The sequence below is a fragment of the Heliangelus exortis genome, chromosome 11 (assembly GCF_036169615.1).
Source record: "Heliangelus exortis chromosome 11, bHelExo1.hap1, whole genome shotgun sequence".
Taxonomy (NCBI): domain Eukaryota; kingdom Metazoa; phylum Chordata; class Aves; order Apodiformes; family Trochilidae; genus Heliangelus; species Heliangelus exortis.
Window position 1 is genome coordinate 12,081,889 of NC_092432.1, and position 24,358 is coordinate 12,106,246.

At 53.5% G+C, this 24,358-nt stretch overlaps 2 protein-coding genes, 2 long non-coding RNA genes and 2 other non-coding genes across 12 annotated transcripts; 1 reads left to right on the forward strand and 5 right to left on the reverse strand.

The window, feature by feature from the left end:
* Positions 1–271: 271 nt before the first annotated feature.
* LOC139801243 (maestro heat-like repeat-containing protein family member 7) lies at positions 272–5,159 on the reverse strand. The gene is made up of 9 exons (XM_071755277.1): positions 5,077–5,159; positions 4,861–4,985; positions 3,978–4,393; positions 3,505–3,687; positions 3,109–3,264; positions 2,706–2,807; positions 2,417–2,519; positions 2,110–2,172; positions 272–1,870 (listed from the first exon to the last, which is right to left on the reverse strand). Exons 1-9 carry the CDS (start codon positions 5,157–5,159, stop codon positions 1,737–1,739), a joined length of 1,365 nt encoding a protein of 454 aa, XP_071611378.1. The 3' UTR covers positions 272–1,736.
* Positions 5,160–5,273: 114 nt separating this feature from the next.
* Positions 5,274–6,101, reverse strand: LOC139800985 (uncharacterized). Its single transcript, XR_011728029.1, has 3 exons — positions 6,004–6,101; positions 5,578–5,732; positions 5,274–5,483 (listed from the first exon to the last, which is right to left on the reverse strand). It is a non-coding gene; the product is annotated as an uncharacterized lncRNA (long non-coding RNA).
* A 90-nt stretch (positions 6,102–6,191) lies between these two features.
* Positions 6,192–7,321, reverse strand: LOC139800986 (uncharacterized). The gene is made up of 2 exons (XR_011728030.1): positions 7,013–7,321; positions 6,192–6,700 (listed from the first exon to the last, which is right to left on the reverse strand). It is a non-coding gene; the product is annotated as an uncharacterized lncRNA (long non-coding RNA).
* Positions 7,322–12,487: 5,166 nt separating this feature from the next.
* TRNAM-CAU (transfer RNA methionine (anticodon CAU)) lies at positions 12,488–12,559 on the forward strand. Its single transcript has one exon. It is a non-coding gene; the product is annotated as a tRNA-Met (tRNA).
* Positions 12,560–12,852: 293 nt separating this feature from the next.
* TRNAM-CAU (transfer RNA methionine (anticodon CAU)) lies at positions 12,853–12,924 on the reverse strand. The gene has a single exon. It is a non-coding gene; the product is annotated as a tRNA-Met (tRNA).
* Positions 12,925–15,670: 2,746 nt separating this feature from the next.
* On the reverse strand, positions 15,671–23,566 carry LOC139800987 (mitotic-spindle organizing protein 2-like). 7 transcript variants are annotated; one of them, XM_071754620.1, is made up of 4 exons: positions 23,359–23,563; positions 23,129–23,274; positions 21,037–21,071; positions 15,671–15,962 (listed from the first exon to the last, which is right to left on the reverse strand). In XM_071754620.1, the coding sequence occupies exons 1-4, from the start codon at positions 23,493–23,495 to the stop codon at positions 15,774–15,776; spliced, it is 507 nt and encodes a 168-aa protein (XP_071610721.1). In that variant the 5' UTR covers positions 23,496–23,563; the 3' UTR covers positions 15,671–15,773. The 7 variants fall into 7 exon arrangements, 6 of the variants coding, with proteins under 6 accessions (XP_071610721.1, XP_071610722.1, XP_071610726.1 ...); XR_011728031.1 differs by lacking the exon at positions 21,037–21,071 and adding an exon at positions 16,364–16,524 and having other exon boundaries at positions 15,829–15,962; positions 23,359–23,562; XM_071754625.1 differs by lacking the exon at positions 15,671–15,962 and adding an exon at positions 16,391–16,524 and having other exon boundaries at positions 23,359–23,560.
* Between the last annotated feature and the right edge of the window lie 792 nt (positions 23,567–24,358).

Sequence of the window (24,358 nt, forward strand, 5' to 3'; positions counted from 1 at the left end):
GGCAACGATCAGACTCAAGAGGTTTAAATCACCATTTGTATCAGAGTCCTGCTTTTCGCTTCCTCTCAGATGCCCCAGAAGGACCTTCTTGAAAAGTTGCTGCAGGAAGGAGCCCCCAGCCCCACACAGAGGAGCTGCTGTTTGCTAAGAGGAACGGGAACCCGGGAGGGGCTGTGCTCACGGCAGCTTTTGTGCCCCCCGCCCCAGGAGTTTCCCACCCCCACCCCCAGGACACGGCCCCTGCCCAGCTGCAGGGCATCAGCCCGAGTGCCCGGCCCGGCTGCTCACGGCCGGGGCTGCTGCGGGGCTCTGACACGGAGGGGACTCAGCCAGGACACTGCGTCCTCAGGGGCTGCACAGAGACGAGCTGGGCAGCAACACTTCCTCTTCTTCCTCTGCAGGGCACAACCCAGAACTGCACACAAAGCTGGAGCTCCACAGCACCGCTCAGAGGCAGACTACATGAGAATCATCAAACCACAGACAGGTTTCCTTTTTCCCCAGATGTCTCGGAGGGAAGCTGCCGCTGAACAGCCTGACCGTGACACTGTAGGGATGCAGAGTGTTCTGCATTTACAATCACCAGAGAGGTGAGAAAATGGAGCCCGAAAAACTCCTAGGATTCTGTGATGCGCTGAGCCCAGGATCACCCATCGGTCCCAGGATCAGAGCCCAGGTCCCATACAACAGATTTCACCACATGCTGTGCTTTCCAAACGCCACGTTTTATTTGGGGACCTCTTCGACCTATTGGAAGCTATGCCAGAGGCCAGGAGGCTGCACGTCCCGCTGCTCTGAGGAGACAAGGAGAGCAGCTCTGGCTCAGCTCTGCCCTGCCCAGCTGTCCCAAGCCGCCTGGGCCCACACGGTGACACGGGCCCTGCCCAGCAAGGCTGGAGCCTCCTGTAGCCTCTCGGGCAGCTCGTGATGAATCCACACAGCCTCCAAGAGGGTATCTTGTTTGGGCGTGCGCTCAGCCGCGTGACTCGAGCTGCTCTAGGTCTCTGTGGGAGAGGTCAAAAACTCTGCAGACACCCTGGTGACCTCCTGGAAGTGACAGAAGAGGAATGCAGCAGCTGCTTCTCACTCTCTTGGGAGAGTTGGAATCAGCTGGGAGTCTCCGGCTGCTGATGCAACTCCTCACCTGTACGTGGGCTGTAAGAACTCAGCACCAGCTGATGATGCCCATGACACTGAGCAGGACTGCTGCGAGGAGCAAATGTTCATCCTCACCCTCAGCTGTGACCAGGGCTGTCCCCGTGGAGGTGTGCTTGGTGACGAGGCTCATCATTCCAGGTGGAACGCCCTCCATTTTACACTCTGCCTTCTTCCTGCAGCTGCCAAACAAAGCCCTGAAGACAAAGCAGTGCTGGGGTTTATAAGAGCTCTGCTGAGTTAAACCCTGACTCCCTTCTGCCCTGTGCCTCCTTGCAGCACCACCCTAAAGAAGGGTAACCTGGCTGTCCAGCAAGCTGGGGCCAGGGCACTCACAGGGCTAAGCTGATGCGCAGGTAGCAGGAGAGGCCAGGACAAATGCTGTGTGCTCTGCAGGCTTGGGGATCATCATCCCACCAGGACCTTCACCCCAGCACAGCCACTTCCTCCACCTGGGATGACATTAGGGAGGTTTAAGTGGGAGAGCCAGGGGACAGGAGTGTTCTCGGGGCCATGATGGGGCAGTGGTGACAGTACCGTCAGGAAGACGGGGGCAGCAAGATTGTCCTTGACCCATCTCATCAGCAGGAGAAGCACAGGCCTCGGAAGGACCGTCTTGATCTCTCCAGCTCCCTCACAGTCTGCAGGATGCGCAAGGTCTGACCTGCTAGGGACCTGACTGAGGCATCAAGGTCATCGTCACAGCGCTTGAGGGCTGCAGCAGACAGACAGACAGACAGACAGAAAGAAAGAGAGAAGGCGAGCAGTGGTGAAACCCTGCTGTCTGCACAGACCCTTCTATGCAAGCCCCATCCCTCTCTTTCCCTGACTGGGAGGAACAGGGATGGGACAGTCACAGCTTCTCCCTCCTTTCCCTGCAGCAGAGCCAGAAATGGCAGCACCCTGCCCAGGCTCTCTCCCCTGCCCCACCAGCACCCCTCTGACCCTACTCACCATCCCACACAACCTCCATCGTCCGTTGGGATGGATTCCTCCCCAGGTGCTGCGCAGCAGTCCCTGTGCACAGAGCTCCCGTCAGACCTCCCCCTCCCCAGCACTGCGGCAGCACAGCCCCCCGGCCCGGCCAGCTCGGCCGCACGCCCTCCTGCCCAGCACTCCGCAGGGATGGCCCCGGGCAAGTCCCCGAGGGCGCTGCTGACACTGAGCCAGGCGGCCACCAAGGGCTGCTCCTGCCTGCCAGGGCAGCGCCGCGGGCTGGAGCCGGGCTGCCAGAAGAGGGTCCCCGGGGGCTGTGGCTCACCCATGAACCTGATGGCCTCCAATCTCACGCTGGTCTGAGAGTCCCACAGGTAGGGCAGGCTGAAGTACAGGTAGTCTTCCACCCTGCTCCTCTCCTGCTTCAGCTGGAGAGTGCCCGAGGTCATGTCATGGGGCTGGCACAGACCGTTTCCCCCCCCCGCCCCTCCCCGCGTGTGCCAGAGCAGTCCCTCTGCCCATCCCACCCCTTCCCCCCCAGGCACAGCCACACCCTGGGCACATGGGGCATCCCTTGTCCAGCCCAGGCCCTGGCACCTGGGGGTTGTCCTCACCAAAGTCTCTCCAATCAGCCAGGTCCTCTTCTTCTTAATAACCCTCTTCAGCTTCCTCCAGCCCAGGAACTTGGCACAGATGAGGAGGCCTTTGCCAGAGGCCTGCAAAACAGCAGCAGGTGGGAGCTGGCACCACAGCTCAGAGAAAGAGACCTGTCCTCCCCCTCCTCTTGGCAAGGCTGCCAGCTGTCCCCAGCTACTTATGGGAAGAGGCAGCTGGGGACAGAGCCTGAATGCCTGGGCTTCAGTGCCCGAGGCAGGGACACGAGGCAGCCACCACCTCAGCTATAGCACTCTCACAGCCAGCACAAGAGAAATGGGCAAGAGCTGATGAGCTGTTGCTGCCAGGGCTGGGGCAGAGGGAAGGAAGGGCAAAGCAGGTGCTCAGCTTTCAACTCTCTACCTCAGCCATACTCCTGCTCTCAGCATTCATGTGCAGGAAGAGCGAGAGCGCGACCCGGCGTGTCGCGTCCTTCATCTCTGCCTTGTCTCTCCGCACCGCAGCCTTCAGCGTGTCTTCAAAGAGGCGGAGGGAGAGCTCTTGAACCTGGCTGGACTCCTGGTGGGAAGGGAAGGAAGGAAGGAAGGAAGAGAGCGTGACTGCAGCAAAGTGTAACTCTAGAGGCTGAGGCCAAGGAGAAGCCGTGCTGGGTGCAGAGCCCAGCAGCCCTCCCAGCAGAGCCCAGGGGCGTGAGGAGGGCAGCAGCCCTGCCCAAGTGCTGCCAGCGGGGCTGGGCTGGAGGGCAGCTGTCCCTGCCCCATGCCCCTCGACGGGGTCAGGCTCCCACATCAGCCTTACATCACCAAAGAGGGCTGGGAGCTTCTCCACCAGCAGCAGAGCGATGGGGCTGGCCTCTTTCCTCTTCAGCTGACCCATCATGGTCCGGAAGAAGAGCAAGGCCTTCATCCTGACGTCTGTGGATGGATCCTTCAGGCACGTCAGGATGCTCTCCAGCAGAGAGCTGCCCCGCATTTCTCTTGCCTGGAGGAAACAGAGAATTTCTGAGAGGGTGGAGCAGTGGAGGAGCAGCCTGGCACAAATGCCCCGCGTGCTGAGCACCAGCCTCCCACCCAGCTTCCCGGCAGGCGCTGCGCGTGCCGATGGGGATGAAGGAGAGAGCAAGGAGAGCAAAGGCTCTGTGGCCCCTGCTCAGCCACCCCTCTCTCTGCTGGCAGCCACCTCCTTCCTCTCAGCCAGGCCCAAGCCAGCGCGTTACCCCTGCCCCAGCCCCAGGCTACCAAGGCGGCTCCGCCTGACTACGCCTCGCTCACCATCCGCGGATCTCCTGCGAGCGCCACCAAGCCCCCGAGTGCCCGCAGACGGACTGTCTGCCTGCCGTGGCTCAGGTAGGAGCAGAGGAGGCGCACGTCACTCGGATCCTTTCCGAGGCCCTGGCAGCCCAGAAGCTGAAAGAACAACAGCGGTGAGAGACGGGCAGAGCTGCAGGACCCTGGCACTCTGCAGCTCCTGGCTACCACTGCCAGCTCGGGGCCTGGGGGCTGACACAGCCCCTCCGGGGGGCAGCCCTGCCTGTGGACACGCAGGGGTGCTGAGCACTGCCCCAGCAGGAAGGGCTGGATGGAGGCCCCAGGGCCTGACTGGCAGCAGAGCCCTCTGTCCCAGCTCCAGGGACTGTCATCCCACCCGGCGGCAGCCGCCTGTGCCAGAGGGACGGCTTCAGGAGCACCTGGCAGAGGCACTGCTGCCCACCAGGCTTACCTCAGTATAGAAAGTCATGGCAAAGTTCATCTGCCATTCCCTCCTGTGAGTAAGAATCTCCTTCATGTGCTGGAACATGAAGGCTTGCTGCTCAGCCGGGCTCTTCCTCAGCTCTCTGGGCAGGGCGGGGCAAGAAAAGCAGTGCTGGCAGTGAGCAGGGCAGGCAAAGCCTTGCTGGGATTGCCCTGCCCAGCCCAGCCAGGACAGCCCAGGCCAGGACACGCCTTTGCCCCCAGCCACAGCCTCCACAGCACTTGCTGCTGACTGCGCCCTGCTCTCTCCCCAGGCAAGGAGCGCCCCTTGCCATTCGGATCGCTCCCTGGCCAGCGCTGCGGCTGCAGCCCGGGGCCTGGGTGCCTGGGGACTTCTCTGCCCCCGGGGATGGGGCTGCCGAGGCACTGCTGGCTACAAAGGGCTCTCACCTGGCCAGCAAACTGATTCCTCTCTCGAGGGTCTCTGCTTGCAGCATCATGTCCCAGCCGCCCTCCTTCTGGATGTTCTCGATGTGCCCTTGACAGCCAGCAGCGTGCAGCAGAACTTTAATGCCCTCCACTGCCAGCCTGTGTGCAGAGCAAGGTCCGGTTACACACAGAGCAGGGGCCCTGGCCGAGGGCCCAGGGGAAGGAACGGCAGGGGAAGGGGATGGCGCACCCCAAAGGGACGGGTTGATCAGAGTCAGGCTGCTCCTGCTCCAGCATCACTGCAGCCAGGGAAAGCTTGTAGATCAAGCTCATGAGGAGCCTGGGGAAGAGCGCTTCCAGGATCCCCTGGCAGCGGGGCCGCTGGCTGAGCCTGTACAGGACCTGGCTTGCCTGCGGAAAGACACGGGGACAGCTCTCAGTGCAAGGAAGCTGCTGGGGCACTGCCAAAGCCCCAGGGCTGCACGTCGAGCCATCGTTGCCCTGCCTTGAAGTCGTGAGCAAGAGCTGCTCTGGTCACTCACAGATGGGATAGCACATTTTGTTCTCCAGCCCTGGATCACACCGAACAGCCTGTCAAGAATTGTCTCTGAAGTGCTGGGCAGGGACAGCAGCATCTCCCACATGGCCAGCGCAGCGCTGCAAGCCAGAACACTCTGTTAGCAGGGCTGCCTTGGCCACTGTGCTGTGCCTGGGCTATGGAGCAAGTCCCCAGGGCTCTTGGGGCTCATACTTGTCACAGGAGGGACTGATCCTCAGCAGGGTCCGAACTGTTTCCTCAGGGCAGCACTCGCTCAGCAGACCAAGCACGGATCTCAGGAGGAACTGCCCTGGTTCGGTGCACATTTCCTCCACGTTTCTGTGGATGCACCTCAAGATTTTTTCTGTCTGCAGGGAACAGAGGGGAGGATGGTGCTGCCACTGGGCTGCAACCATCCCCTCAGATGCCACACACAGGGAGGGGTCCCTCCCAGCAGCCTCAGGGAAGAATCCCCACACCCATCTGCCATGGCCAGGAGGTGGCCAGAGCCCCTTCCCACTGCAGCCTCTGCTCCTTTCTATGCCTCTGTACCCCTCAGGGTGCAGAGGGCTTTGGGGGAGAAACCTCCCTGGGGGGTTTGCACGGGGGAAACTGTGACCTGCTCTGAAAATGCCAGACCTGCGAGACATCCTGCAGGCTCATGAGGGTGGAGGGGCAAAGGTTGACTATCAGATCTCTCAGAGAGTCCTTGTCCTTCGCCTGCAACAAGAGAAGATTATGGGGCTTGTTTGTTGATCCCTCGTATGCACAGGACTCTGCTGTCTTTTTTTTTTTTTTTTTTTTTTTTTTTTTTTTTTTTTTTTGCCTTTTTCCCCAGCTTTGCCCAGAGGGCAGCTGTCTGGGAAGGCATCTTTGAGCGTGGGGGCAGCTGGAGCAGGCACAAGGCAGGTGACAGTCTCTGTAGGTACCTCTCCTAACTCTTCTAGAACATCCGCGCTCATCTCCTGGCCCCTTTCCACTGAATACCAAAGGATGGTGGCATCAGGACTGGAATCTAACAAAGCAAGGGAGGAGGGTGAGCTGAAGGTGCTGGCAGGAGTAACTGAAGGGCCCTACCCGGCACCCAGCCCCGTGCCAGCTCCCGAGGACAGAGCCAGCCCTGGGCCGGGGGACCCAAAGAGGGGACTGGCACGGAAGAGGCCGGGGACGTGCCCAGCAGCCGCTGCCGTGCAGGAGCACAGCAAAGCAGCCAAACGCCCCTCACTCACCTGTCTCCATCAGCTGGACCTCCTTCTCTGGGATGGGGAGACTGACCTCTTCCACCTCATCCTCCACCCAGGCCAGCCGGAGACGGCTCCTGGACCTCTGCTCAGTCCTGCGGAAGGAGGAGAGGCCACGGGGGGTGGGCATGGGGGTGGCAGTGCTGCTGGCCCCAAGGCTGCACGGCCTGCGGGGAGAGCCCGTGGGGCCAAGGGGGCTGCGTGGGGGCAGGGAGATGTCTGGGACGGGCTCTGCACGGGGCAGTGAATCTCCTGGGGATGGAGGCTCATGGGCAGCCTGTGAAGAACCACAGCCCTCAGGGGCTGGGCAGAAGCTCCCGATGGACAAACCACAAAGGCCTTTCACGACCCCTCACATTTGACCCCACGGTGCCCACCCAGCCCCAGCCCCAGCCCCTGGCTCCTACCTCTCTTGGGGACGGAGCAGCCCCTGGGAATTGCCGTGGTCCCCTTGGGAACCACGGCGGCTCTCACGAGACACAAAAAGACCAGACATGGCTCAGGGCTCCTAGGCAGCTCTCTGCTCCCGTCTGATCTGATCGCTGTCCTCTTGGACACTGAGCCAGGGCCACCCCGGCACTAGGAAGGTACCCGGGGCCCAGGGGTGTCACCAGTGATGTAACAAAGGGGTCCCATTGTCACCCGGCACCCGGGCCAGGTGTGTGCAGGCAGGTACTGGAACATCCACACCCAACTATGACAGCACAGGCACCCGGGGGGCTGCACGCACAAGCTCTCTGGGGGGAAGGTGTAGAAGAGGTGTCTCAGCCTTGGGAGGAGATGGCATAAAAGGAGGGGATGCAGTCCCCGCAGTCCCGTGGCCAGGGCAGCAGCTCTTGATTCAAACCTTCAAGCACTGTTCAAACATCCTAAGTCAGCCGTCCTCGGCTTTTTACCCACTTTTTGGAGATGAGTGATCCTGCTCCAATCAGAATGGAAGTTTGCCTACCGTATTTTAGAACTAACATCAAGTAAATACAGGAATTTCCCAGAGGGTGGCATTCTTGTCCATCATGTCTCAAAAAAATCCCTCATTTTTTTCCCCTCACAAGTTGAGGTTGTAGCCAGTCCTTCTGAATTGCCTTCCTATTTAAAGCCTCAGCTAAGGTGAGCTTTTCCGTGAAAGTAAATCTGTTTATTTTGCAAAATCATTAAAATCCTGTGTTACCCGTTATGCTCTGTATAAACCAGGCTAGCCTGATTTTGACAGAATTATCAATAAATACAACATAAACTGAGAAATAGAGCTTCAAGTGGTTATTTTAGAATTATTTGTGATCGCCGGTTTGCTGGCGTCACTCTCCAGGGAACGCCCAGGGGCCTGAGCAGACAAGACCCCACAAGTGGCGTTGCCTTTGCTCAGGGGTGAAGAAATCCACACAGCTTGTCCCAGGAGGATCCTCTCACTTACAGCAGGGACCTCATCCCCTTCCCCTGTCTGTAGAACGTCAGACTGGCCAGGGCTGGCTCCGTTGATCCATCCCCTGCTCTTAACTAACCAGAGGGCTTGCGCTAAATGTTTGTCCCGGTTTTTGAACCTTCCACCACCCCTTGCTTCCAGGGTGCTTTTTACCAGGCCATTATGGCAGAGGCTGCTGCGTGGTAAGGAAGGGGATAGGCCCACTCTGTACTGTGCTCTGTGGCTCAGTCAGCTCTTAGGTTACTTTCCAAATTAGCTCCAGTCTCTGACCCACTCCCCTCTGGGATCCCAGCCTGCCACCAATTTTTCCTTTCTAGGCCCAGATTGGCATTGCAGGCAGCAGCATGAAGTCTGGGATGGGTTTCCAGCCATCCCTGTCCAGTCTCCTGTGGACCTTTCTGCCAGACTCTCCCCAGCTTGTTCAGGGACCCATACAAAAGAGTTTCTTTTCTGAGTGACTCTAGAGAGAGGCTTCACCACGTCACTGTACCATGGAACAGGCATCCTCCAGACACACACAACACCCAAGGCAGCCTCTCTCTCCTCCTTACTGACAGAGGCAGACACAGCTGTTACCTTGTTCACCACATCCACAGGCATGGGGCTGCATCCATCTTGCCAGCTGATTCCCAACAACTGCATCTCTTGACCAAGTCCCTTGACCTTGCTTCTCTCAATGCCAAACCTGCCTTCCAACAGAAGCTGCATCATATTCCTACCTCCTCCAAAGGCTTGCTACCAGGCAAGCTACACAGCTGCCGATTCAGACATTCCTTTGAGTTGGAAGCGACCTCTAGAGGTCATCTAGTCTAAACCCCCCTGCAAGAAGTAGGGACATCCACAACTAGATCATCAGGTTGCTCAGAGCCTCATCAAGCCTCACCTTGAAGAGCTCCAGGATTTAGGCCTCAGCTACCAGTTCAAGAAGGACAGGGAAGTGCTTGAAAGAGTCCAGCGCAGAGCTACTAAGATGATTAAGGGAGTGGAACATCTCCCTTATGAGGAAAGGCTGAGGGAGCTGGGTCTCTTTAGTTTGGAGAAAAGGAGACTGAGGGGTGACCTCATCAATGTTTTCAAATATGTAAGGGGTGAGTGTCAGGGAGATGGAGTTAGGCTTTTCTCAGTGGTGACCAGTGATAGGACAAGGGATAATGGGTGTAAATTGGAGCATAGGAGGTTCAAGTTGAATATCCAAAAAAATTTTTTTACTGTAAGGGTGACGGAGCCCTGGAACAGGCTGCCCAGGGGGGTTGTGGAGTCTCCTTCACTGGAGACATTCAAAACCCGCCTGGACACATTCCTATGCGATGTACTCTAGGTGGCCCTGCTCTGGCAGGGGGGGGTTGGACTAGATGATCTTTCGAGGTCCCTTCCAACCTCTAGGATTCTATGATTCTATGATCCTATGATTGAGAAACTTGTTCCGTTTCTCCGCTACTCTCATGGGAAAGAGCTTTTTTCTAACATCCAGCCTGAATCTACTGTTCTACAGTTGAAAACCATTGCCCCTCATGCTACAAGTACAGACCCTTGCCACCAGTCCTTCTCCAGCCTTCCTGTAAGTCCTCTTCAGATACTGGAAGGTTCCTATTAAGATCCACACTCCCCCAGAAGCTCTGTTTTCCCTTTCCTCCAGCTGGCTGTTGGCAGAGCCCCTCTAATCTCTCAGCTATCTTCCACTGTCAACAGGGGTGGTTATGTAGCTTGCAGTTGCGGCTCAGAATGGGTTTGTTCCAGGACTGTAACACCTTTCACTGAGAGGTTGGTGCAGACATCTTCTGGGACAAGGCTTCTGGTTTGGGGCTCGCAGCCTGCAGTTCATACGCTCAAGCCAGTGCTAGGCTATCTATCCCACCTTCTCCTGGTTGCAAAGGTAGCACCACCACATGTCAGCTCATGGCATGTCCCATCATGCCAGCCAAAGTCCTCTGTACGCTTCACAAGCCCTTCAGAAGAAAGGGATTGTTTCTCCAAATCTAATTCCTCCTCTCGTGATGAGGGAGGGAAGAGCTACCTCACAAGGATTTCCTGCTCAACCTTTACAGAAGACTCTCTTCTTGCCCTTTGGACAGGATATGATCTCTCCCCTTCATCAGAGCTCTCCCCCACATGCTCCATCTTTGCTGTGCCTTCAGTAACACAGGGCTCAGCTGCCTTTCTTCACTGCCTGCCCACAGGGGCAACCTGAGGGGAACTGATCCGAAACCCCCACTCCCTGTCCCCCTGGGTCAGGACGGGGAAGCAGCACTGCTTCTTGCAGGCTCTGAGAGAACAGTGACCTGGGCCACTACTGGCCAAGGCACATCAGTAAAGGCCACTCTTGAAGCTCAAGTGGAGGCCATAGTTGTGCTGGAATTTTCACACCTGCATCTATGCCTACTGATATCAGACCAGCATATTAATAATAATTAATACATGGAAACAGGGACAGCCATTTCCAAAACCTCCAAACTCTGATGGACTCAGCTTGGTTTGAAGGGAGGATGTGTCATTTCCCATTTAAAAAGATCAGAACCAAACTATAACTCAGTTCAGTACCTATTGCCACAGGTAACCTGGTATAGCCACTGCCCAGCTTACTGCAGAACAGACCAGTGGGGTCAGACAACACAAAGCCAATGCCCTTTGTACAACACCCCCAGTCAAGAAGAAACAGACTAAAGAGCTTTGAAGAACAAATTGTATCAGATAGAGCAAGTTGGGCAACAGTGAGGATGAGCCTTTATTAACCAGGATCCTCACCTTATGTACAGGGGACATGCAGAAACCTGCTTACAGGATGTTCCCCTCCTTGGCTTGGTCCCCCTATCTCTTTAAGGGAAAAACAGAGCATTTGCCCCCTGGTTAAATCCCCCACTTCCTTCCCTGGGGAAGAGGAGAAAGGGAATGAGGGAGAGAGACTTAAAGGCTAGAAGAAAAGCAGTAGCACAAATTTCATGAAATGGCAATAGTGAGAGTGAATTACAAAGATACACAACACAGCTAAATAAGGAAACTGCCTCCTCAGTTGGTAATTCTGGCTCCACCACATTTGTCCCCCACTGGACTCAGCAGCAGATAAGGCTGCCCAAGCCCAGGGTCCAAGTGACAGGCCCCAAGTGACAGCCTTACAGCAACCAAACTGGTCCTAACTGGCAAGGCAGAAGACAACCTGTCTCTATGAACTCTGTTCTTGTGCAGCACAGAAACAAGAAACAGCAGCAGCAGCACAGCATGCAGCACAAAACAAACAGGCCCCAACCCAAACAACACACCAGCCAGAAAAGCCACCAGGGGATTCTTTTCAGATCCATTTCATACAGAAGGAATACTGGCAGTAGCCCACCTGGGTCACCTGAACCATCCTCTCCACCCCAGGGGCACAGCTGCTCCCCATTCTCACTGCCACATCAGCACCTGACACTGCCCTGTCCCAGGCACCTTTTTCTCCTGCTCTTCTCAGACCAGGACACTCTTGCAGATCAAACGAGCCCAATGAAGCCTGAGGCTCTAACCTGCACCCAAGATAAACACTGCCCTCCTCTAAATAATAACTCCTCCATTTCTACCCTCCAAACACAGAGACAGTGCTTCTTGCCCTCCTTACAGGTTTGCCCCTGTTCTCTGAGCAGCTTCACCAGAGGAAAAACAGACCAAGGCCCAAGCCCCCAGTCCTGCTTACAGGGAGCTCACCCAGCACAAAGCTGTCCAGGGCAGCAAAGATGCTGGCAATGCTCTGGTGTGACAGTCAGGTCTCTTTGCCCATGGAGCCTTCTACCTTCAGTTCATCCAGGCTTCACTCATCCGGGCTTCCTCTGCTCACTCTTGTTTTATGTTTTTTTCCACACACCATGGAGGCCTCCACGTTCTTCTCTAGCACCTCCTGCTGCAAAGGCAAGAGGACACAATCAGCACCCACAAGTCCCTGCTCCTCCACCAGGCCTCACAGGGGACCCCCGGGCTACTGCACAGACCCCACTCTTCCTCCTGGGAAGTTGCAGCTAAACTGCAGCCATTTGCAAGGGGGCCTAAAGCTCACTCGCTCAGGCACTCACACCCACAAGGACGAGCACACACAAACACAACTGCCCAGAAGGGAGAGAGGGGTCTGTGCAGCCAATGCCTGGGGAGCAATCCCTGCCCTCCAGCAGGAGAGAGGAGCCTCGGGCTCTTACGTGTGCAGGAAGCCAAGGCACACGTGGTGTTTTGGTGACTTTTTTTCCCCAAAACCTGTGCACAGGCAGCTGTATCTAATGGGTGAATGGCAGCTCCAGCCAGGCTGCCCAAAAACTGGATCCCAGGCAGGCTTTTTCTCTTGTTCAGTTTTCAGCAACACGACGTGGGACCTTCACCCTCAGTCCCCGGGAGAAGGCCAGAGCTGTCACATCAGGTGAGACAGTGACACCCCACGGGAGACACACACATCCTAGGGCCGGGGGTGATGAGGTTCCACAATAATGTAGACAGACGCTGTTAATGTCGTAGCAGAGTGGCGCAGCGGAAGCGTGCTGGGCCCATAACCCAGAGGTCGATGGATCGAAACCATCCTCTGCTATCGGCTCTCTTTATTGAGTGCCCGATCTCTCCTCCTAGGCCGGGCCGGCCCCAGCTGCGGAGCGGGGCAAGGCGGAGTCAGCCACCCGCCAAATGATGCCGTGGGGCGGAGCGTGGTACAGATTCCCGCACGGGTCAGGTGCCACAATTTGTATTCTCTTTTTGCTTCACCGGTTCTCCGTTTAATCTCGCCCAGCGACCAGTAACGGTCGTGCAGAGAGAGTCCAGGCCAAACAAACCCAAAACAAAAAACAACCCGCGGAGGGAAAAAAAAAACCCAAACCCAAAAGCAACTAGCAGAGGATGGTTTCGATCCATCGACCTCTGGGTTATGGGCCCAGCACGCTTCCGCTGCGCCACTCTGCTGTCCCTGTGCGGCTACTCCAGCCCTGCTCCTGACCTGCTCCCTGCCTTTCCTCGGAACCCTTTAGCATCCCCCAGCCCCGATGAGTTTTCCCCGGGAGACTTTCGCGCCTTGGGCTCTCCCCACCCTTTCTTTTGCAGTTTTGGATTCGTATTCGAAGCCGAACCTCCCCAGCGGTGACCACTTGAGAAGAAGAATATTCCTTTCACATCTCTATCCCTCTGTTTGCCCTTCGTGGTTCCTCAAACCCTCCCTTCCACCAGTTTTGGATTCTCCCCTTCAGCATCCCGTGAATCCTGCACACAATCCCAAAATGCTCTTCCTCTACACCCCCCACGTGCTCTCCTCTCCTGGGCACTCACCCCTCTCGGTCCAAGACCCAATCTCCAGAGCTGCCCCCACTCACCATTGTGATGGGTGTCACCTCCTAGCCCAGGCACCACCCTGCAAGCAGACAGGTTAGGGGCTTGCTCAAACTGCAGAGGTTCCCACAGTTTCTGCTCCTATTTGGTTATGGAGAAGAGCCTTTAATCACAACTGAATGTTGTCCATGGGGTTATTTGAGAAGTGTTGGGGGGGGGGGGCTCTGCCTGTACCCCAGTCCTGAAGAATGCTCCTAGGGGGAAGTCTGTCCACATCAGCCCCAAAGGATGTGTCTGTAGAGAATGTCCTGCAAGAGCCACCACACAGAAGCCCACTGACACATCTCCTTGCACCCCTAGGTGTGCCTTCCCCAATACACCCTTTCTGTCTGCAACAAAGCCAAGTCTCATTCATCCCTCTCCATCCCCTGTGACATTTGGGGGGGGAACCAGACATGAAGGACCAGTGCTAGTCCATGCTCCCACCAACCTTTGCCTCTCTTGCTCCTCTCCATGATAGCCGTGGGAGCCAACTCAGCATGCCACCTGCTGTCCCACTCTACATACTGTCCTGTCCCTTCCAGAGTGCCTTGCTCCAACCTCGAGGGACCTACAGCTCCCAGCACCACCAGGGCTGGCACCTCCTTGGCCCCTGGTACCTCAGAACCTATGGCTGAAGCACTGCACCAGTCAGACCCCAGCTGCTGCACCTTGCTGCAGCCCCACAGGAGAAGCTCCAGCTCTGCAGGGCCAGGAGGACATGAACGTGAGCTTGTGAGAGGGATCAGACATGGGACTGGAGGTCAGACATAAGGATGAGGTAGTGAGGGAGAAGTGTCAGGGGTGCAGCTCCAGGCCACTGACTGCTCCAGAGGCTGATCCTTGAATACCAAGCTCCTTTCTTACATCTCTCTCCCTTCAATGACCTTATCATATGGGTCTCCATCAAGTCAGTCCCTAAAGAGGCCAAACTCTGCTCCCCTTAGTCCACTGTTGTGATCTACATTTTTGCATGGCTACCTTCCCTCAGGACTCAGAACTCTACCATCTCATGGTACAGCCAAGGCTGCCTTTGATCTTTACATCCTTAACAAACGGTAAGGACATTCATGACGGTAAGGAGGTCCAGCAGACCACCTTGTTGGCTCCCATATCATTTGCGTCAGGAATTTGTCATCAGCTCTCTCCAGGAGCCTCCTGGATTGCTTATGCCTTGCTGAATTGTCCTACAAGCACATACGGGGGTGGCTGAAGTCCCCCATGAGGGCCAGGGTCTGTGAACACAAGGTCCTGTCCAACTGCATGTAGACAGTCTTTAATCCTGAGCCATAAGCTCCCAGTTGGTTGCTTACCCATCCACAGGCACTCCAGATACTACTTCAGATAAAGGGCAACTCTCCCTCCTCCTCTTCCCAACCTGTTCTTCCTTAAGGGGCTGTGTCCTTCTACCACAACCCTCTAGTCACATGAACTGTCCCACCCCATCTCCATAAGCAAGTGGGTATCCTTGAATCCCACAGGGCTCACACTGGAGCAGCCTCTCTGACCACCACGTGCTGGTAACACACCACCCATATTCCCTGAGTAACACACCTTAAGTACGCCTGAGTAACTATGCCTTAGGCGTAATCAGAGGGGATAAAGGGGGAAAAGTAAGTTAATGTGCCATATTGTTCAAGAGAGATCCATATGGTAGCATTACACTTTCTCCTAATCAGGGAAACTGATTTCCCCCCCAGCTGCTGAGCCACTGAGGCCACAGCAGGCACACCCACTTCCCAGACACACTTTAGACCTACGAACAGCAGCACTAAAGCTCTAACTAATCCACTAACCTGTTTCAGCTGTTCACATGCATCTTGCTCCAAGCAACAAAGCTCTTCTCTCCCTTCTCTGGCATAACCCCTTCATTAAACCTGGCTCATAGGCAAACAGTTCTGTAACACCATGAATAACTGTGTTAGCAGCACTGGAAGGAGTAAATGCTATGTGAGTGGGCAAACTGTTCTTCAGATTAAGGTGCTAAAACCCAGGTAACTGTGCACGGGCCAACCACCACAAGAACATCCCTCACCAGACAGTCAGGTTTCCTGGTTTTCAGGTGTTCCAGACCCTGCAGTGCAATACCAATAGATGACCTACCTCAGCACTATTCACCTCATAATTCAGCCAACCAGACTCTGCTGTTACAGCCACTGGGAACATACCAAAATGGATTTTAGGGAAGATGGAGCAAGAGGCACTGGCTTTGTGAGATGAGTCATGACCTCTCTGGAGAAACCCTGAGCACTATTCCAGGCTTTTCCAGGCTTCATGTCTCTTTGTCCCAGGTGCCCTCAACCTGTATTGCCAAGGAAAGTTTTGCAACAAAACGCCAACAGCTCTGTTCCATGTATTACTACAAATCATGTTTGTCAGGTTAATATACACAACATAAGTGGTTCTAACCAGCACAGTTTTGTATACATTGCATCATTTGTATACAAGCATCAAAACACATTGGTTCCAAGGCCTTCTTTAGGTACTGTTGCCTCCTCCACTGGTCTTTCCAGAAGCTCCTGCTTTCTGCAGCCGGCTTGCACTCGGCTGCCGAGGCATCCTCTGGGCAGGTCCTTCCTGGCTGCTCCTTTCTGCAAGAACCTGGGTCCCACTGACTGCAGAACTGGTTTTATTTCTCCCTGTAGAAACAAACACATATTAATTTTCATGTCCCAACCCTGTGTGTCACCCACAAAGCACTTAAGCTGCAAGCATTCCTTAAGAAGTCATGCAAAAGGCAAAACTGTATTAAGTGTCACTAATCTATCCAGCACCCAACACAGAAAGCAAAATTGTGAATTTAGCTCAACAGGTACCTGGGCCTGAAAACCAAAACAAGTTGCAGAAGGAGCACTGTTAAGTTTCATCAGGTTTCAAAGTAACCAGCCACTTTGTTCTTTAAACACTTGGGTTCCTTTGGCAAAGAACACCAGTGCTGCAAACAAGTGAAACACAAGCATCTAACACCTCATGGCTGAGATAAGTGAACAGATGTGCCAGTGGCCACCAGTTTCTGAAGTCCAATTAGCAGATCACAAACCCTCCTCTTCGTGTCACTTCTGGGTCTTGATGAACATGCTTGGATCTGCTATAATTTTCTGGAGTTTCCAGGAGCTCAGACTTCTCCACAGGACTTAATCACAGACTTTCTTGCAGTGTTCAGAAGATGAGTTATCCTTCTGTAGGCACAACTCACCATCTCTAAAATGCAACATAACAAGAGGGAGAAGCAAGAGGTAGGAAGGGAGAAGTTGAGAGAGGCAAGGGGCATGCAGCCCAACCTGCTGAATTCAGCTGGAAGAGAGAGTTGACAGCCAATGTGTGCTGCAAACAAATGACAGGAGGGGATCAATGAGGGTGACTGACTTCCTGCCCCCAGAGAGATCTACTTCATGCAGGAAGAAGTATTCTCATTAGGAAATGTATTAAAATTGTATTAAAAATACAAGAAACATGAGGCAAAAGGGTCACAGCTTTTGCTGAAGATAGGAAGCTCCAGGAAACATAAAAAACAAGGAGGAAACAAAGGACAGGAATACAGTGAGCTGTAGCTACATTAATGGAATTGAAACAAAGATTGACATTTTACAAACCATTGTCAGACCACCTTCCAGAATACCAACCACTGCTCCACACACTGGAGTCTCCATGGCCATCATTGGATGATCCAATTGTGGATCATTTGTGCTACTGACAGTGTCTGGACTGGAGATGAATCTGTTTTACTTACCACATGTCCTGTGTCCCTGGAGCAGCTGCCTGAGTACAGGACTCGTGTCAGTAACATAACACCTTGCAGCACCAGAAAGACAACCTGAGAACTTCCAAGTAAAGAGTATGTGGTCCCTTCATATCCAGAAAACTTGACAGACTAGGGTGGCAAAAAAAAGAAATTCACTTATCCCAGCCAAGTCAGGTGCTGTTAAAAGAGTCTATCAGTGCAAACCACACTAGTGACCTACCAGCAGTCATCAGCCCAAGCCAGCCAACTAGCCTTGCAATCTTTTGTTGTAGCTCAGGCACTTCAAGTAAGGCACTGCAAGTATTGTCCATGAAAACAAACAAATTGCACAAAGGTAATGCATGATCTCACAGCATTTGAGAGAAAAACTGGCAGGAACAAAAAGCATTACGGCTCATCATGATCACAAAATGGTTTGGGTTGGAAGAGACCAAAAAGATCACCTATCACCTAGTTCCAACACTTCGTGCCATGGCAGGGGCAATCCAGGACACCTCTATAGGTGAATGCCTTTCCCTTCCTCACATGCATCAATTTGCTGAAAGGCCAGGTCTTCAGCCCAGGTACAACTGTAACCATGTGCACACAAAAAACAGCTCTGCCTTTAAGAGTCACCAGGAGTCAGGCCCTTGATTTTCTGACCTAGCTGAAATGACTTGGCCAGAAAGAACTACCTTACTGAACAGAAGCTGCACTCAGACCAAGCATGTCCTCCATCCTATTAGCCTCAAAATCACCAGTTACAGACGTAGCCAAACAGACCAGTTACTTCAAAAGCACAAACACCAACTATATCTTCGGAAGCATTCTAGACCCACAGTCAAGAAAAGACTACTTCACTACACATCATCTGCATTTTGGGAGCATCAGAATTTGTTGCAACCTCTGGGTAGAAGAAAGGAGCTAGAACTTTTAAACAAGAGACCCTCAACCATCTAAGAAAGGACAGTACCACTGAGAAATTTTTTTATCAGTTGTAAAATAACTGATATCAGTGCTTGCAATCTGCAAAATACTTCATCATCTGGAATGGGAGCCTTGGTGGGGTAAGCAACAACTGCACACCAAGAATGCTCTGAGTATAAAATATTTTGTCCCATGTAATCACCACATCATCATAAAGGACTCTAATTCAAAAGACTTGAACTCTATGGGAGAAAGAGCTACAGGGAGTGAGAGCTGCAGATCTGCTCTGCAGTCAGCTCAGGAAATCTACTTACTGGGGTGGTACTGATGAAAAAAAATTAGTCTGAATGAAGCAACCAAGTAAGAAAATAAAAATCAGGACTGCATTAGTCCTTTGGTCAGCCCTGTAAGTCAGCTATAGACCATTCTACAGAATTTTTTCAGGAAGATAAGACTACTGAGAGTTCAAGTGCAACATTTACAGGCACACATGGCATGATTAAGAACACATTGCTGCCAGTTAAGATTCCATGGATGGATTTGATCAGCAATTAAAGCATAGTAACCAGTATAATCAACAGGAAATTTCACTGTATGATATATAAAAACCAGAGTAACTGAATTCAAGAGAAATCCTTAGCACCTTTGGTGAAATTCCCTCCACCACTGAGTTAGAGCCCACATAGCATTATCCTGGTACCTTACCTCCTTAATACAGCAGCCTGCATCACAAACCCTGCACCAAGATGAACCCTCACATACTGAGTGTGGAGTTACAAATGAAGACAAGGACTTCATTTTTTCCCACACAGGGAAGAACACCAGTTACCAGAGCCATGCAAAAACACGACGGTTGTGTTCTGTGTGTGGGGGGGGAAAGTAATTCATATTACATTCCCTGCTGCTTTAGCTACAAAAAAGCTGAAGTAACTACTGGGGGCACATCTCCTCTCCCCTGCCAATAGTGCTAACAGTCTGTTTTCTAGCTGCTTCAAAAACTTCTCTACACCGCAATGGGCTGAGAAGCCTAAGCTGATCTCTCCTTGTTACTGATAAAACTGGAGCAGAACAATCTTGACTAATCTTTAGGGAGACCTGGCTTACTTCACCCACTTCTCCGTCTTCTGACAAGGAGAAAGAGCACACACACAGAGCTGAACAACACTGAGGAAAGCACCTTTGCAAGCTTACATAGAACAATCACTGCTCTTTGTGTTAGTGCAAGGAGCTCTGGCTTTATCAGCAGACACAGGTCCCAGCTAGGCAGAGGAGGCACCTCTGTCTCCACATTTCTGATCCTGAATGGAAGCCACACCATTAGCAGAAGCAGCACCATCCAACAGGGGATGGCAGGGCCAACAACAGATAGAGCTTTGCTTCCCCTCCCCTGCTACAGCTACTACAGGAAAAGGAGGCAAGGAAATGCTCCCCAGTGACAGATCCAGCCCAGAGGACATCACATCCTCAGTCACCCTATTAACACCCAACTCCTGAATGATGGTCTTGGACTGTGCCACAACTAGGAAACTCTGTGAATGAGGAGTGATTCTTGCTCATCTTCAGTTTGAGCTAGCTGCTTGTTTCCTCAGCTCAAGGAGAGAAAACTACTCTGCTGAAGACAGGCTGATTTTTACAGGATCTTTATTTCAGCAACACACTTTCCCTCAAGGGCTACAGTAAACCAAGCTTCTGTCTTGAGCTACAGTACTTCAAACACTAATTCAGCCTGAGGTGGTCCAATAAAACAGACAAGGGTGGCACTGATGGCACAGTTCTGCTTTAGATCATTACCCACTTTCATGAATTGAGAAATCTCTCTAGACACCTGTTTGTTTTCATGACCTTACACCTTCCTTTGATACTCCAGGAACATTGCTCCAGGTGTCTACATAGCACTTCAGAGTCAGACATAAGCTAGCCAAAATTTGCATAAAGCTGCAATTAAAGCTGCAGAAGCTTGTTCACTTGCACTTGAAGCCAAACATAGGTCAGGCTGGGCACAGCACTAACACAGCCCCTCTTTTGCCTAAATCACAGCAAGCACAGACCTCTGCCTTCCATCCAAGAGGCTACAGAAACAGATCTTCACAAGGAGAGCTGGACAAAATGTGTCCTCTTCTTGATGTTCATGACATTTTACCTGTACTCAGTATACTTACAGAAATGAGGACAAAGGACTAAAGTTGTGAGATGCTGTCACCAAGCTTAAATTCTGCCCAAGGAATTTTCTGAGAGTTAGTTTTTCAGTGGTGATTTTTTTTTCACAAAGGAATTGGCAGCTGTCAAAGATCTTTGGGTGCTGAGTGACAGCAGAGCCACTTGAGCTGACAGAAACTAAAAAGAGAAGTTTTCATTCAAAGTGAGATATGGCTCTAATATAAACAAGCTTCCAGAAAACAAAAAGCAACTGACATAGATGAGGAGACCAAACTTTACAGCAAGGTGTGCAAATGCTGCCCATCACAATTTGGTTAGGACTGAGAGTGATGAGAGAGAGGAGCCCACAGTGCCCCTTTGTCATCACCACTGGGAACCAGCTTGCAAAAATCCAAGCTCATTATTTAACGTTTTACCATGCCTGCAGTGAAACTGTGGCTTCATGGGCACGATCCTCCTATGCCAGTAAGCTGGGAATGATCAGTGCCCCAACTAGCCTGAAGACATTTTAGCTTTGTGAAATAAAGCAGCAACAGGAGACACTGAAAGCCAAACTCATTCTGTGAACATTTACCACCAGCAGTGCAGAGCTAGAGTCATCTTTCTCTAAACTTTGATATTCTCTCCCTTTGGTTCAGAGGTTTTGTCACAGTGCACTCAAGGATACAAACTTGGGAAACTATGGAAGGTGTGTCCAGAGACACCAGGACTACAATCTGACATGGGCACCATCATGGACCAGGAGATGCTTTTTAAACCTGAGCTGGCCTACTTCTAGCCCAAGCTAGCCCGGAGCCGTGTTCCAGTGCTAGAAAAATCTTTTTTACAGGAAATGCCAGAGTTAACAGCATACATGAGAGAACAAAAACTAATCCAGATTAACAGACAAACAGGAACAAAAACCTTACCAAACTTCCTTCACAGTTGGAATGGCCCATCACACCTGAAGCACCAACAGAGGAGAAGAGAACAAAATTTAACAACATCTTTTGTTCAAAATCACTGCTTTTTTGAAATGTTTCCTTTCAGCATGGTACCAGAACGGCACACTGCTTCTTATTTTAAATTTCCAAGTGTGGTACATTTCTCATTCTGCTCAGGAAAAAGTAGCCAGCTGGGTGTCTTCTTTTTACCCCCTGCATATTTAGAATTACTACTTCTCAATCACACATGGCACTGCTCACTTGACTGCAACCACCTCCTCTGCAGGAAATTTTTACTCAAGAAAATCTCTTGAGAAAGGGGAACCTGTCCATAGTAAAGTCCATGGAGTCCTGGACACTTTACCCACACACTGCAATTCCTAGAGAGGTTTTAGCAAGCTCCTCAGAGTCCCTCTGCAGCCATGCACAGAGGTGATTCTCACCCACTTCCTATGTGGAACCCAAACCAGAAGCAGCAGGCTCTGCTTTTGTTCCTAAGGTGCCTCAGATGATGGCATAGCCACCCTTATTCTAAAATGATGCCTTCCATCTCTACTTTCTGTAGGATTTACCACCAGACTTGCAAGCACGTCCATGAGAACAAACACCACACAAACACCCCTACCACCACAACAGCCTCAGCAGTGAGATCAGACTAAGTGGTAATGCACTACCATGAAAGGGAAACCTTCATTTCCCCCCTACCCAGCTCCGGTTACCTACACAGACAAAAGCTTTTCTTTCTTGCCCCATCCTCTGCTGACAGATATTTTTCAAGTTCTGCCTCAAAATTCATCATGGGTCAAGAGAGACCCATGAGCTACAATAGTTTTCATCCTGAAACAGAGCACAGAAGAGAGAACAGGACATTGCAATGCCAACTTGACCTCAGCCGTTTCTAGGCTCTTGCTGGGTGAACAAGCACCCCCACCCACCTTACCCACACGGCAGCGCCGAGGCGTGCAGCAAGCTGAGCTTTCAGTGTGAAATTTTGGTTTTGGTTACCTCAGGCAACGATGATCAAAAAACCTTGCTGTTCTGGCCGCTGCCCCTTCCTGCTACATTTTTGAGCACAAGAGAAATGAGAGCCTTCACAGTCAGTTCAAGCTGAGTAGACTTACTTTTAAACCCTTTTGGAAGTAATCCACAGAGGTTGCAAGTTACCAGCCAGAAGTCACTCAGGAAGTTCAATAAGAAGGTTTATTTGAACTGGTTTGGAAAATAAAGTAAAATAAAGCAATATATACATGGCACAGCTTCAGGACTACATTTGTTACTGTCCACTGACACTAGAGATTACTAATGAGACATATTCAAAAGACATATTCAAAAGCAGTCGCTGTTTCAGGTGTTCCCACCTCAATACCCCTGGCCCGGGCACAGCAACAACTGGCCAAGGGACAGAAGCCACCACGATACCAGGGATGGAGCAGCAGAAGCATGGCAGCTCCCCTCATTTTCCAGGGATTCCTAACATGCCAGAAACTCTCCTGGTTTTTGAGTTAGATGTAAGTGAAGCAGCACTGTGTAATACTGTGTATTAAGAGCTCGGTTTTTTTCGTTATAGGCTTGGAGGGCAGAGCCAGGAGGCTCAGCCAAAGCGACTGCAGCCTACCCCCGCACTGCTCCTCCGCACCCGCGTCCCCCCGCTGCCTAAAAAGAATAAAAACTGTGAAAATGGTTGCGGGCACCAGGTGGAAGGCGCCGCGGCGCGGTCCGGGAGTGACGGGGCTCCCTCTTCACAGGGCCCCGCGGCTCACACCGAGCGGGCCCCCCGGGAACCGGCCGAGTCCCGCCTCGAGCCCAGCCGCCCGGCCCGCGGCCCCCTCCCCGCGGCGGGGCGGGCGGCACGGCCGGCGGGAGGAGCGGGCAGGCTGCGGGGCGGCGGGCAGCCCGCGGCGGAGGCCCGGGACAGCTGCGGGCGGCCCCAGAGCCGCGGCGGCCGCAGGGCGGAGGCAGGGGGGAACGGGGCGGGAGCCCGGCCGTCCTCGGGGGGCTCTGCGCGGGGAGACACGGTGATTAGCGCCGGCCGCCTTTGCCCCGCCCGCCCTACCACCCACTCCTGCCCGCCACCTACCTCGGGTGTCGGCGGGGAGCGGCGCCGGTGCGGCCGAGGGTCCGCTCTCAGGTCCCGGCGGCAGCCGCTGCCCGGCGCACATGGACTTCAGCACCTGGAAGACTGCGAGCGGCGCCACGTTCATGCGCAGCAGGTCCAGCAGCACCCTGCGGGGACACCCGGCAGAGGGAGCACCCGTCAGCGGAGGCACCGGAGCACCGGCGGCACCGGCGGCCACCCCCGCCGCTCACCGGAACACCTCCGGGTCCAGCCCGCTGCCCGCTGCCTGCGCCAGCTCGAACAGCTCCGCCTCCTCCGCGCTCAGCAGCTGCTTGCGCCGCAGCCGCGCCTCCGACATCGCCGCCGACATCGCCGCCGCCTCCGACATGGCGGCTCCCGCGTCCCCGCCCCGCGCTGCCAGACCCGGTGCCGGGATCGGGGGGGCGGGGGGGAGGCCCGGGCAGCGCCGGCTCCTCCCGCCCGGTCCAGCAGGTGGCAGCAGAGCTTCAGCTCGGGCCTGCGCGGCGCGGCCCCTCCTGTCCCACCGGGGCTCCTCTGCTGCCCCGGGCAAGATTACGGAATTCCGGACTGGTTTGGGTTGGAAAGGATCTGAAAGATCATTTGATCCCAACCCCTCTGCATGGGCAGGGACACCTCTCACTAGACCAGGCTGCTCCAAGCCCCATCCAGCCTGGCCTTAAACACCTACAGGGAGTGGAAGCCACAACAGCTTCTCTGGGTGCCGGTGTTTCACCACGCTCACAGTGAAGAATGTCTTTCTAACATCTAAATCTCCCGTCTTTGTTTGAAACCATTCCCCCTTGTCCCATCACTCCAGGCCCTTTTCAAAAGTCCCTCCATAGCCTTCCTGTAGTCCCCTCAGGTACTGGAAGTTGCTCTACGGTCTCCTCAGAGCCTTCTCTTGTCCAGGCTGCACAACCCCAACTCTCTCAGCCTGGCCCCATACGAGAAGTGCTCCAGCCCTTGGATAATTTTCATGATCCTCCTCTGGACTTGTTCCAACAGGTCCATGACCTTCTTGTGCTGGGGGCTCCAGAACTGGACCCAGCACTTCAGGAAAGGTCTCACGGGAGCTTACTAGTGAGACAGTCCCCTCCCTCAACCTTCTGCTTTTGAGCACCCAGTTGGATCTCTGGGATGCAAGCGCATGTTGCCAGCTCAAGTCCCTCTCCTCAGGAAGTTCTCAATCCATTCTCCTTCAGCCTGTATTTGTGTTTAGGATTGTCCTAA

What these genes read in the sequence shown, in the direction of transcription:
- LOC139801243 (XM_071755277.1), bottom strand. Translation starts at nt 5,159, where the DNA reads ATGAGCTTGATCTACAAGCTTTCCCTGGCTGCAGTGATGCTGGAGCAG. An exon ending in TCGCAGGAGATCCGCGGATG is followed by an intron (nt 3,688 to 3,977) that starts GTGAGCGAGGCG and finishes TGTTTCCTCCAG; the next exon opens with GCAAGAGAAATGCGGGGCAG. An exon ending in AGAGCAGGAGTATGGCTGAG is followed by an intron (nt 2,808 to 3,108) that starts GTAGAGAGTTGA and finishes GCTGTTTTGCAG; the next exon opens with GCCTCTGGCAAAGGCCTCCT.
- LOC139800987 (XM_071754619.1), bottom strand. Translation starts at nt 23,495, where the DNA reads ATGTCGGAGGCGGCGGCGATGTCGGCGGCGATGTCGGAGGCGCGGCTG. An exon ending in CTGGACCCGGAGGTGTTCCG is followed by an intron (nt 23,275 to 23,358) that starts GTGAGCGGCGGG and finishes GTGTCCCCGCAG; the next exon opens with GGTGCTGCTGGACCTGCTGC. An exon ending in GCTCCCCGCCGACACCCGAG is followed by an intron (nt 23,050 to 23,128) that starts GTAGGTGGCGGG and finishes CTCCCCGCGCAG; the next exon opens with AGCCCCCCGAGGACGGCCGG.